Genomic DNA, 12,402 nt, shown 5'->3' on the forward strand with positions numbered 1-12,402 from the left:
CAAGGTTATGCTTAAAATTCTACAAGGCAGGCTTAGGCAGTATGTGGATCGAGAACTCCCAGAAGTGCAAGCTGGATTTCGAAAGGGCAGAGGAACCAGAGACCAAATAGCAAACATGCGCTGGATTATGGAGAAAGCTAGAGAGTTCCAGAAAAACGTCTACTTCTGCTTCATTGACTATGCAAAAGCCTTTGACTGTGTCGACCACAGCAAACTATGGCAAGTTCTTAAAGAAATGGGAGTGCCTGATCACCTCATCTGTCTCCTGAGAAATCTCTATGTGGGACAAGAAGCTACAGTTAGAACTGGATATGGAACAACTGAGTGGTTCAAAATTGGGAAAGGAGTACGACAAGGTTGTATATTGTCTCCCTGCTTATTTAACTTATATGCAGAATTCATCATGCGAAAGGCTGGACTAGATGAATCCCAAGCTGGAATTAAGATTGCCGGAAGAAATATCAACAACCTCAGATATGCAGATGACACAACCTTGATGGCAGAAAGCGAGGAGGAATTAAAGAACCTTTTAATGAGGGTGAAAGAGGAGAGCGCAAAATATGGTCTGAAGCTCAACATCAAAAAAACCAAGATCATGGCCACTGGTCCCATCACCTCCTGGCAAATAGAAGGGGAAGAAATGGAGGCAGTGAGAGATTTTACTTTCTTGGGCTCCTTGATCACTGCAGATGGTGACAGCAGTCACGAAATTAAAAGACGCCTGCTTCTTGGGAGAAAAGCAATGACAAACCTAGACAGCATCTTAAAAAGCAGAGACATCACTTTGCCGACAAAGGTCCGTATAGTTAAAGCTATGGTTTTCCCAGTAGTGATGTATGGAAGTGAGAGCTGGACCATAAAGAAGGCTGATCGCCGAAGAATTGATGCTTTTGAATTATGGTGCTGGAGGAGACTCTTGAGAGTCCCATGGACTGCAAGAAGATCAAACCTATCCATTCTTAAGGAAATCAGCCCTGAGTGCTCCCTGGAAGGACAGATCGTGAAGCTGAGGCTCCAATACTTTGGCCACCTCATGAGAAGAGAAGAATCCTTGGAAAAGACCCTGATGTTGGGAAAGATTGAGGGCACTAGGAGAAGGGGACGACAGAGGACAAGATGGTTGGACAGTGTTCTTGAAGCTACGAACATGAGTTTGACCAAACTGCGGGAGGCAGTGCAAGACAGGAGTGCCTGGCGTGCTATGGTCCATGGGGTCACGAAGAGTCGGACACGACTAAACGACTAAACAACAACAACTTTAAGATGATTTGGCAGTTGCGTAGTCTTTGAGGTGACGAACACCCCTCGTGTCTATTGGTTGGCGGAGGGGTAAGAGCTGATTGGTGCCCGTCCTTTAAACAAAAAACAAAAAACCACCACCCATGCCATGTGACTCGAGGGAACTAATAAGGAAGTGTGAGGGTTTTTTTATATATAAAAAAACAGGGCTGGTTGGCTTTTGCGGCTGCGCAGTTGCTGGAGCGATGGCTGAGCTGTGGCTGGTGCTGGCCGCCAGTTTCCTCGCGGCGCTGCTGGCTCTGCGGCTGCCTTCGCTGAAGCCCTCTCCGGGGCGCCCCTCGCTCAGCCTGGCGGCGGTGTTCCAGGATCTCCTCCGCTACGGCAAGACCAAGAGCGGCTGCGGGCAGCGCCCGCCCCAGCTGCAGGTCTTCGACGTGCCCAAGAGGTGACCGAAGCGGCTCTATGAATCGGGGGTCAGTGCAGTGTTCCTGGGCATGTGCAGAGTGCCTGATGAGGCTCATGGAATTGTAGAGCTGGAAGGGAGCACGAGGGCCATCTAGTCCGGCCCCCTGGCAATGCCGGAGCAGGGTGGATTTGATTTACATAAATCGATTTAAATCGCTAGTCAGTAAGACTTTCCGCCCCCTGGTATAATCTTAATATTCACAACCAGATGAAAGTTTCATTTTTGGAATAATAAATTTTCAGAGTAGTTTTTACAGTTACATCAAAAATTACTGATTTGGTTATAGTTACAGATAGGTAGCCGTGTTGGTCTGTTGTTGAAACAAAATAAAAATAAAATAGAAAAATTCCTTCCAGTAGCACCTTAAATAGAAAACTATATTTAGAAAGATTTTTCCTCCAAAAGCATTTTATTTTAAATACTGTATCCAATTTAAATATTAAAAAATCCAATTTAAAATTTTTAATCAATTTTTAAAAAATAATAATTTTGAAATCATTTATTTTTATCCACCCTATTCCTGAGTAAGATGCATACGGTCACAGCCTATGCAGTATGTTTTAGAAAAAATGAACAAAAATGGAATTGTAATTTCTTATTTAGGCAGAATAATGGGGGGGAAATATCCAAGACATCATTCCAAGCAATGTGGATGAACTTAAAATTATGTTTTGAGTCTGCTGCTGTTCTAGAAATAGTCATTCAATTCAGTATATGGTCTTGCCCATCTCATTCTCTCTGAAATTAAGGCAAGAACTAAGACATTAATTCTAGGCTGGGTGGGTGCGTGGCATCCTATTGTTAAATGGGCAAAGCCAATAAACATGACAAAAAGGTTTTTTGAAAGTCGCTACCGGTACTTGAGATGGTGGGACGCGGGTGGCGCTGTGGGTTAAACCACAGAACCTAGGGCTGGCCGATCAGAAGGTTGGCGGTTCGAATCCCCGCGACGGTGTGAGCTCCCGTTGCTTGGTCCCAGCTCCTGCCAACCTAAGCAGTTTGAAAGCACATCAAAGTGCAAGTAGATAAATAGGTACCGCTCCGGCGGGAAGGTAACAGCATTTCCGTGTGTTGCTCTGGTTTCGCCAGAAGTGGCTTAGTCATGCTGGCCTCATGACCTGGAAGCTGTACGCCGGCTCCCTTGGCCAATAAAGCGAGATGAGCGCCGCAACCCCAGAGTCGTCTGCGACTGGAAATAATGGTCAGGTGCCCCTTTACCTTTACTTACTTTACTTAATACTGAACGTATTACCTTGGCAGTTCAGTGAAGGAAGGAAGGGAGAGAGTGTTGGGGGAAAATATTTTTGTGAGTAGGCCATGCCAAATGAAAGTTAGAATATAGGGAATGTGGTTGTATGGAATAAAACAGTAAGCTGTCAGTGCTTCCTTCTACAGGTGGTTCTATCACTTCTATGTTGTGTCGGTGATCTGGAACGGTTTTGTGCTGCTGTTGCTTCTCCAAAGCCACCTTCTGTCAAGGCCCTTCCCTATTTGGCTTCAGGACATCCTCAGTATTCTTGATGGAGTATCGCAGGACCACGATGGAGGTGTGTAGACTCCTGAGAAGTTTATTAATTTATTACATTTGTATACTGCCCTCTTCATCCAAAGATCGCAGGGCGGTTCGCAACCTAAAAAGACAAAATGAGAACACAAACTACATTAAAATGGGGGGGGGGGAAACCAAAGCAGTAACCCCCCCACACACACACCCCAAAGGCCATAGAATATTTAATCAGCCAAAGGCCTGGTTATAAAGAAACATTTTTGGCTGGTTCCTAAAGTTACAAAATGAAGGTGCTGGGCGAGCTTCCCTGGGGAGAACATTCCACAAGCAGGGAGCCATTGCAGAACAGGCGCATTCTCGTGTTGCCACCCTTCAGACCTTTGTGGAGGGGGTGGGGTGAAACATGAAGAAGGGCCTCAGATGATGATTGCAGGGTCCGGATGAGTTCATATGGGCAGAGGCAGTCGCTTCATAGTCAATGCTATCGAAAGCTACCCAGAGGTTGAGGAGAATTAACAGGGTCACAGTTCCCCAAACTCCCTCTCAATAGAGGTCATCATACAGGGCGGCCCAAACTGTTTCTGTTTCAAAACCTCCTGAGACTCCCAAGAATCGCATTCACTGTTGCTTGTCATGGGAAAATAAAACCCCTGTGTTCTTGTGGGATCCTTTCCTCAGGGCTCTATCTGCTCCACTTAAACAGTGTCTTAAAACTCAAAACTATTTCCCCTGAATATGTATATCAGTGCATGTTATAATTTTTTAATCTTCATAGTTGCACCACCGGCAGTAGAACGACTTCCTTTACTTCCCCCTATCAAGTTTCCCTTGAGCACACATTTCAAGGTCTGGGTTCTCCTGGAACTGTACCACTTGAGAATGCAGCTGGAACATTTTTTGTTTGAATGCTCCTTCATGTAAAAGAGAAACTCCTTGCATGTCTGAGAAATGGCTAGGGTGGGACCCTTGTATCAGACACATTAGCTTTTCACAGGCAAGGAATTCGCCACTTAGATCATTCAGATGAGCAGCCTTGCACTTGAATCTCATAGTAGGTGAATGTTTTGGAATTATGATGGAAGCACTGATGAGATGACCCATATTTTTCATAACATAAATGAACAGTTTTGAAAGTGCCCGATGCAATAATTGTTCTGCCAATATTGCTAAGTTCTTGGAATTCTGCATGCGAACATAATGCAATGTGTCTGAGTGCTTGTTTTTGCAAGCATTTACTTTCTCTTTTGATCCTGCCATTTGTCTACTTTTTAATGAGAATCTGACACGTCTGGTGAAAAGAGCAGTTGTTTTACAGTGTAACCTGTGTTGGATTTCTAGGTGGTGAGTCCCTGTCTGTTTTCCTGGTTTGCCTCTTTGTCTGGTTAAACAGCTGTAGACGGCTAAAAGAGTGTCTTCACATCAGTGTGTTCTCAGGAGGTGTCATTCATATTGTACAGTACTGCTTTGGACTCTGTTACTATGTTCTGCTGGGCTTAACGGTGTTATGTCAAGTGCCAACCAATGTCCGGGAAGGTAAGTATCTTATTTAGCATCAGCATCTTATATAATCCTTCTTTGTTTTCCATGGGAGTAGATTAGGCTGAAGCCTGGTCAACACACAGCAAAATGGAACATAAGAGTATAGAAAGCTATCAACTTAAAAGGATTTTTAAATGCCCCTTTTTTTCAAACAAAGCAAATCCAGAGTAACAGACTACTCCTAACATCACATCCTTGATCTGGTTTGGGGACATCTTACTCTGAGATACATTGGGATGTAGCTTGCCGTTGAAAAACCACCCCAAAAGTATTTTTATTCAGGATTTTTTTATATATAGGTCTGAATTAGAGATACCGGTAAGTGTCTTTTCACCTTAAAATTTGAGGTGTCCATTTCTTTTAGTTCTCAGATACTGGCAATGCAAAGACTTGTTCAGTGTAGGAAGTCACAGGTCAAACATAATCCCAAGGATAATAAAGAATGCATTTACTAGGGCCAGCCTCTGTTCACAAATCAGTACAGTGGTACCTCGGTTTATGACAACGATCCGTTTCGGGGAGCCGGTCGCTCCCCGAGTCCATTGCTCGCCGAAGGCATGCTTCTGCGTGTGAGCGAAGCGCCGATAGAGCGCTTCTGCTCACACGCTGCACAGATCGCTTCTGCGCATCCGCGCGCACGGAACCCGGATGTAAATACTTCCAGGTCCGTGGCGGTTGCTCTCCAAGTTCGTCGTAAACGGAGGCGGTCGCAAACCGAGGTTCCACTGTATGTGAGCTTTCAGTTTACGCAGAACTCTTTCGCAGACTGGATTGAAATAGTTATTGCAGTAGAACTCTGTGTCACATACTTACATGTAGTTTTGTGAGAATTTATGCCATACGTGTTTTTATAAATATTTGCTTCTCTTATTATAGACATGTTAATTACCAAGGTAAAATGCCTTTAGCTCTTTTTGGGGGGAAAAATCAAACAAGTATCAGGAGCAGACAGGGACAGAGAGATTTCTGTTGCGTGTTTGAGTTTTGGGATAGTACATATTCCAGAGCTGAGATTTTCAACTAGTTCCTGTTGATGAATCACACAGGTGCACCATATTAAATTTGCTATAAGTGCCTGCAAGTTGTTGCTTCATTAAATTCCTTTGGTTTTATGAAAAATTCTCCCATTAGTTATCAGAAATATGCAATAATTTAATAATTTATTTCACTTCTGTGCAATGTTCCTTTAAGTCTGGGTTGGGGAACCAGTTGGACTACAGCTTCCATCATCTCTGACCATTGGCCATGATGACTGGACCTGGTGGAACTTGGAGTCCAAAAATATCTGGAGGGCTACAGGTTCCCCATTCCTGCTTTATGCTTGGCAGGGGGTTGGACTGGATGGCCCTTGTGGTCTCTTCCAACTCTATGATTCTATGATTGATTTGACTCTATGTGTTGATTTGCCAGCCCTCCTAGCTCAAACGCTACTTAATTTTTTGCCTCTTATGTTAGTTGGGGATATCATATAAACTATAACCATGACAGTATGCCAGATCTTTAGAATAAGGACTGTAGAGAAGAATTTGATACTCCTCTGTATCTTGAATGTGGCATTAAGAGTGTTGTCCAAGATGAGACATGCAATTGGGAGAAACGCCCGAGCTAGCTGCTAGAAGAAATACAGATTCTGATTCTTTTAGCATCTAAACATACCCTCTTTCTGCATAATCCAGGGAAAGATCACCGACTGACTGTCTGCTGGTACCATGTCATTGGAGTCCTGATGTTCATTTGGGCTTCTGTTCATCAACATAGATGTCATGTGATTCTAGCTAATCTTAGAAAAAATAAATCAGGTAAGATATTTTGCTGTTTGTCTAGTCTAGCTTTTGCTCCTCCAGGTAAAAAACGTTACATACATAATCTCCTTGCAAGTATTTTTGCTTTCCCCACAACATTAATACAGTACCCACAAATTAGATCAGTGCTGGTGAAAATGGGATGTATTTCAACATTATTCCTCAGCTAGACAAGGCTAACAACTGTTTACTTTTTGCTATTTCAGGAAAAGTACTAAATTTGGACCACAGTATTCCTTTCGGCGACTGGTTTGAGTTTGTGTCCTGTCCGCATTACTTTGCCGAACTTCTAATATACCTGTCGATGGCCGTCATGTTTGGGTTTAACAATTTAACATGGTGGCTAGTTGTGACTTATGTGTTCTTTAACCAGGCAGTGAGTGCCGTTTTGTGCCATGAATATTACCTGAGCAACTTCAAACACTATCCAAAGTGTCGGAAAGCCTACATACCCTTTATTTTTTAGGCTGTTCATCTTAACTTGGAGGAACGGAAATCTGTTTCCAGGTGTCAAGAGGCTGTTATAAGCAGAGGGCTTGACTAGAATTGATGCAGATCAGTCTGAAATATTTTTTGACCACTTAGTTTTTAGAATGAACTGCTATGGTATATGGAAACAACCAGTTTATGAATACTCAAAAGGAAGTATCATTGCGTTCAAAGTGGCTTACTTTCAGGTAAGCCCATTGAACACAGCAGAACTTACTTCCGAGTATGCCAAGATCATACTGTGAACAAAGAGATTCTGTGTGTCTCCACCAAATGCTCAGACCCGAAGCCATATTTGTTATATATGGCCTTATTGAGAATGAATTATTTACATAGTAATAATGAAGAGGGTACAATTGAACATGTTTTTATTTTTCTGCACTCATTCTGTTCAGCATGCAGAACTGAAAGAAACTGCTACACCTTCAGTCTAATTCACATATGCATGCACATCATTTGAATAATGAAATGATGAAAAATCATTTTAATGGCCGTTGCATATGTGAATGGACTCTTTTGAAACACAGTGCTAATAGTTACTTGGAACAATTGCCATGCATGTGTAAATTGGCTGTTCTTATTTCTACACTTGAAAATTATACTACCTTTCATTTTGAGATCAGAGTTTGAATATTTAGAAGCAGAAATCCCGACTGTAGCTTCTTTTTCTATAAAGCTTCAAAGAAGGTAAGGCACAGCCTCGAAAATTAAATAACTCTGTTGCTGTAATTCTTTTATAAGAAAATTGTATGCGAGAACTGCTTCCTGTGGTATAGAGAATATTTCTCACAAACGCCTGTGTTTAAATGGAGACTTTGCACCGTGTGAACCATTCTAGATAAGTGCATAGGTGTTCAGAATAATGCAAATATGGAAAATTTAGTTGCACGTCTTGGTTTTGATCCAAAGTTAAGGAAATCACAGCCATGTGATGCAACAGTTTTTGGGATCAGGCTTCCTGCACCAATGCAACTTTGCAAGTTACAGCACTGGGAAATTACTGCAGACCCATGACCATGCACAGTTATTTCCTAAGAATGTAAGGATTAGAAATTCTGAATTCAAAAAAAAGAGGAAGCCGGTGGGGGAGAATATCTTATGCTTTCAGCAACCTGTTAACGCTTGAGAAGCTATAACTGCATTGACGTTTCATAAAATAAGCCTTCCCACATGTGTATTTCCTCCAACCAAACAAAATATGGTTCTGGGTAGCTCAGTTCACGTGTTCTACCTCACTCCAGCTACACTGTTTGTCTTTTTCAGCTCACAGTGAAGTGGGTCTCCTTGCACAAGGGTCTGGAAACCTCTGGTAATGGGTTTCCAAAAAATGCTTTTGGCAATCCAGGTGTCCCATTGATGTTCTTTTAAATTCTGTTAATCTGAACAACATGCACTCTACCCCCGCCATCACACACACACTCACTGTTGGAAGATGTGATCATAGTTAATGTATTTCACACCATCTATTTTATTATTTGTTTTCATATGAATGCATGGGAGCAAGGGCTTAAAGATTTTCTTCATAATGTAGCAAGCCCAAGAAAGCTAGGGAAAGACATTTGGTTCTCACAAACATTTCTTAGGATCAGATTTTGTCTGGTACAGCAATGACTTACGTTTTTATAAAACTATTTAAAATGGATGATGTATATTTTATACCATTTTATCCATCTGTTGTATGTAGAATACTCAATGTAATATTTACATATTTAATAAAAACCTGAACCACTGGTCTGCTTTGAAAGAAGCAAATTAATGCTGTCCTGCTTGTTCTCTTCAACCACAATAGAATAACGTGGCAGAGTAAAGTACTTCATGAAGTATTTAAAAACAACAACCACCACATACTGGTCATAGCTGCCAAGTTATCCCTTTTTTAAAGGGATTTTCCCTTATGCTGAATAGGCTTCCTCGCGAGAAAAGGGAAAACTTGGCAGCTATGATACTGGTATATACAGAGAGTACCCAGAAGGCTGTGAGCCGATTCTGGTGGGTGAAACAAAGTGCTGTTAAGAAAAGCTGGATGCTGCAACATGTAGCAGCATTACTTATATAAAAATTGCACAATTCAATCTTGGTTTGTTACATATGAGGAAGAGCAGTGTTACACAGGCCACTGAAGCCCTGCCTTTTGATGCCTAGCAGTCCTGATGGGTATGGGCTTCCACCCCACTCCTTGCCATTCTTGCTATTTTATTAGGCCCACAGAATTTATATAAATTTAATTAATAATAATAATATACTACATTTGCAGACAGAAGCATGAGAATCTTGTTGAAAGAGAGAACAAACTACGGTCTTGTGTGCAAATTCTGTGCTTGGAACAGCCTCCCAGGACAAAGATACTTAATCTACAGTACAGGAAGAAATTTTTTTGATTTTAAAAAAACAAACAAACAAGGTGCCAGTACACTCTATATAAGTGTGTTGGGTGCCAGAACAAAAGTGGCTGCCATGAGCAGGAAAAAAGGGAAAGGTGCAGGTATCCTGAACTGGTAAATACTGTCACACACAAAAAGCACTGCATGCAAGACTGGAGAACTTCTGGTGGTTCCAGATGCTGAACCGCCATTCCTATCAGCCTGACTCACCATGGAAGGCCATGTTTCTCTGTTTCTGCTTGAATAAATGTCCATAGGATTGTGCCCTAAGGTTGTAACTCCCAATGAATTCAACAGAACTTCTGAGTAAAACATGCCAAGGATTTTGCTTTTAAAAGGGTTGAGCACTTGATGAGGATACTGAGGCCTCTAGAATAACACACCCTTTCCACATATTCCAGAACCATTTCAAATACAGTATTTTATTATTTCAAGTGGATACCATGAATTTGTCCCCCCCCCCAAAAAATTCCCAAAGTTCCCCAATCTCAGCTCAAAATGCCTAGTGACTCTACCTTGTCCCTTTCCCTTCCCTCTCCTAGATTAATGGAGAGTGGCGATAATGACCAGTTGAAGACCAATGCTCCTCTGGAATTTATAGTTGATGCATGTGGTATACAGCCATTCCTCGAGATGAGTACACTGTGGGTTGCGTACTTTCAAGTTGCGTACTCGGCAGACCTGGAAGTGTTTACTTCCAGGTTCCGCCGCATGTGCAGAAGTATTCACGCTTTGCACGTGCGCAGAAGCACGCTATCGGATTCGGTACTCAACCTGAGGTACCACTGTAGTAGTGATTAGCAGGCTGTAATCTATGCCATCGGATAGGTTCATCTGATACCATACAGTTGAGGCGAATGAGCTCATTACCCAGTACTGTAATGATGTGGACACACTACCACAGGATTGAGCCAAAAGATTTTCAGGTTAACCAGTTATTGAATTCTATGTAAGTACTGTATCACAGTAAGACAAGATGGCTTCCAAGTGTTATTTATTTTTCAAACTCAAATGTCTAAGGAGGTGTTCTCATAAAAATAGAATAAGAACAACAGTAACAGTTGGGGTTTTTGTTGTTGTTGCTATGCAATAACTTTTTAAAAATAATCCAGCTTTGTTTTTATTTAATTCTGTTAAATTATTTGGCACTTCCAGTAACAGGAACTAGGCTGGGTTCCCAAAAGGACACCTGGCTTTGCTTCAAGGCTATTTAACCCTGGCAGCCTTTCTGGGTGTAAATCAACAGTCTTGTAAACAGAAAAAAATTACTGATTCTGTCAAGTTGTTTGGCTAAGGTTGGCAGGCAGAGATATATGCTGAGACATCGACAACTTAAGGATCCTCCACACACCTTTCTGGTCAGAAATGTTTTGCAGCAGTGTGAACAATCCAGTGTGTCACTCTGACTCTACGTCCCCAAAATAAAGCGCCAGGGAAGTTGCTGAAGTAACCAAGCTTATGTCAACATAGCACTTTGCGCTCCATAGCCAGAATGTCAGAGCTGCTGAGACTGCACTGATTGAACTGCATACTTCATCACAATAATGAACAGACAGTGATGTCAGTGGGGCTACTTTAGGTAGAGTATTACTGATTGATTTACTGTCACCCCATAACATGGGCTCTCTGGTTGGCTTGTACACAAACACACAAAATTAAAGTAATATAAAGCAATAACAACTACGTAATAAGTCAATTAACAAGAACACAATTTAAGCAGTGTTTAAAAACAGTAACATTTGCAGATGGATTGTGTAGCTGCTCACAAGTAGTAACCAAGGAGAATTTACAGCCCAACAACCTGTGTTTATACCATGAGGTAAGTCTCACTGGCAATATAATTCAGTTTTAGTTATGAATCAATCATTTTATTTGTATGCCGCCTTTCCAAAATTCAAACTATGCTCAAGGTGGCTTACAATGTATAACCCCCCCCCATAACTACAAACATAAAAGCAGTTGTAAAGAATAAAACTTCAAAAAGTACACAACCAAATTGAACAATTTCCACACAAATCCAAAATAAATATACAAAAAATTAGTATCAACAGCAACAATACCCCCTCCAACAAAAACCCCTCAAAAACGGCCCAACCCAAGACGAATAAGCTGTTAGTTTGCATGCATATTTGAAAGCACCTCAAAATGGTGCTGATAGACGGGGTCCTTATTCAGAGGTGCATTTATGTCCACAGTTTGCCATAAAGATCTGTTTCTCTTATTTGCCATACATGATGCAGATCTCTTTCACAGGATCAGGGCAACTGAATGCAGATGTTGCCGAGCATCCTAGAACTCCCACCAGCCCCAGCAAGGGTGGCCAACGGCCAGGCATGATGAGGGAGATGCAGCTTCGCAATATCTGCTTCCCCACGAGACGGGGAACTGCTTCAAGCAACTTTTCAGAAACTATGCTAAACTGACGGCGGTGCTTTGTCTTCCCTGCTGTTCCTTACCGTGTTTCTCACATTTTAAGACGTGCCTATAAAATAAGCCATGGCACGATTTTCTGGAGGCAATAAAATATAAGGCATCCCCCCAAAATAAGACATGCTGGGGTACCGTATTGTTAGTGGTGGGAGCAGATCTGCATGGCGCTTCTGCAGCGCGCGCCTCGCCGAGCGCTGCTGTCTCTCCCGGGTCCCGCTGAGTCAGGGCTCGGCGCAGCGCGCGCTGCTGTCTTTGCCGGGTCCAGCGGGAGGCTCCGCCATCCCCACGCGGCGCGGCGTCCCTGCGGGTGCTGCCTCAGGAGCAGCGAAACCACGGCGACCCCCCCCGCCCCGCAGGCACCCGGACCCTCCCAGCACAGCCATGGCGCAGCGACCCGGAACTGGTTCCGCAAGCGCTTCCGGGTCGCCGCGCCTCGGGTTTCTAAGGAAACGCAATCCGGAAGCGGAGTTTGACCAATCCGCTCTAGGCTCCGATGGGGCAGCAGCCTCTATGCCATAGAGAGAGCACCGGCTTGAAGCTCTGGTGCTG

At 42.8% G+C, this 12,402-nt stretch overlaps 1 protein-coding gene across 1 annotated transcript; it reads left to right on the top strand.

The window, feature by feature from the left end:
* Window positions 1–1,457: 1,457 nt before the first annotated feature.
* On the top strand, window positions 1,458–8,772 carry SRD5A3 (steroid 5 alpha-reductase 3). The gene is made up of 5 exons (XM_035111562.2): window positions 1,458–1,684; window positions 3,101–3,252; window positions 4,551–4,745; window positions 6,428–6,550; window positions 6,760–8,772. The coding sequence occupies exons 1-5, from the start codon at window positions 1,485–1,487 to the stop codon at window positions 7,017–7,019; spliced, it is 930 nt and encodes a 309-aa protein (XP_034967453.2). The 5' UTR covers window positions 1,458–1,484; the 3' UTR covers window positions 7,020–8,772.
* Window positions 8,773–12,402: the final 3,630 nt, after the last annotated feature.

Source organism: Zootoca vivipara, chromosome 9, assembly GCF_963506605.1.
Source record: "Zootoca vivipara chromosome 9, rZooViv1.1, whole genome shotgun sequence".
In the NCBI taxonomy this organism is placed as follows: Eukaryota; Metazoa; Chordata; class Lepidosauria; order Squamata; family Lacertidae; genus Zootoca; species Zootoca vivipara.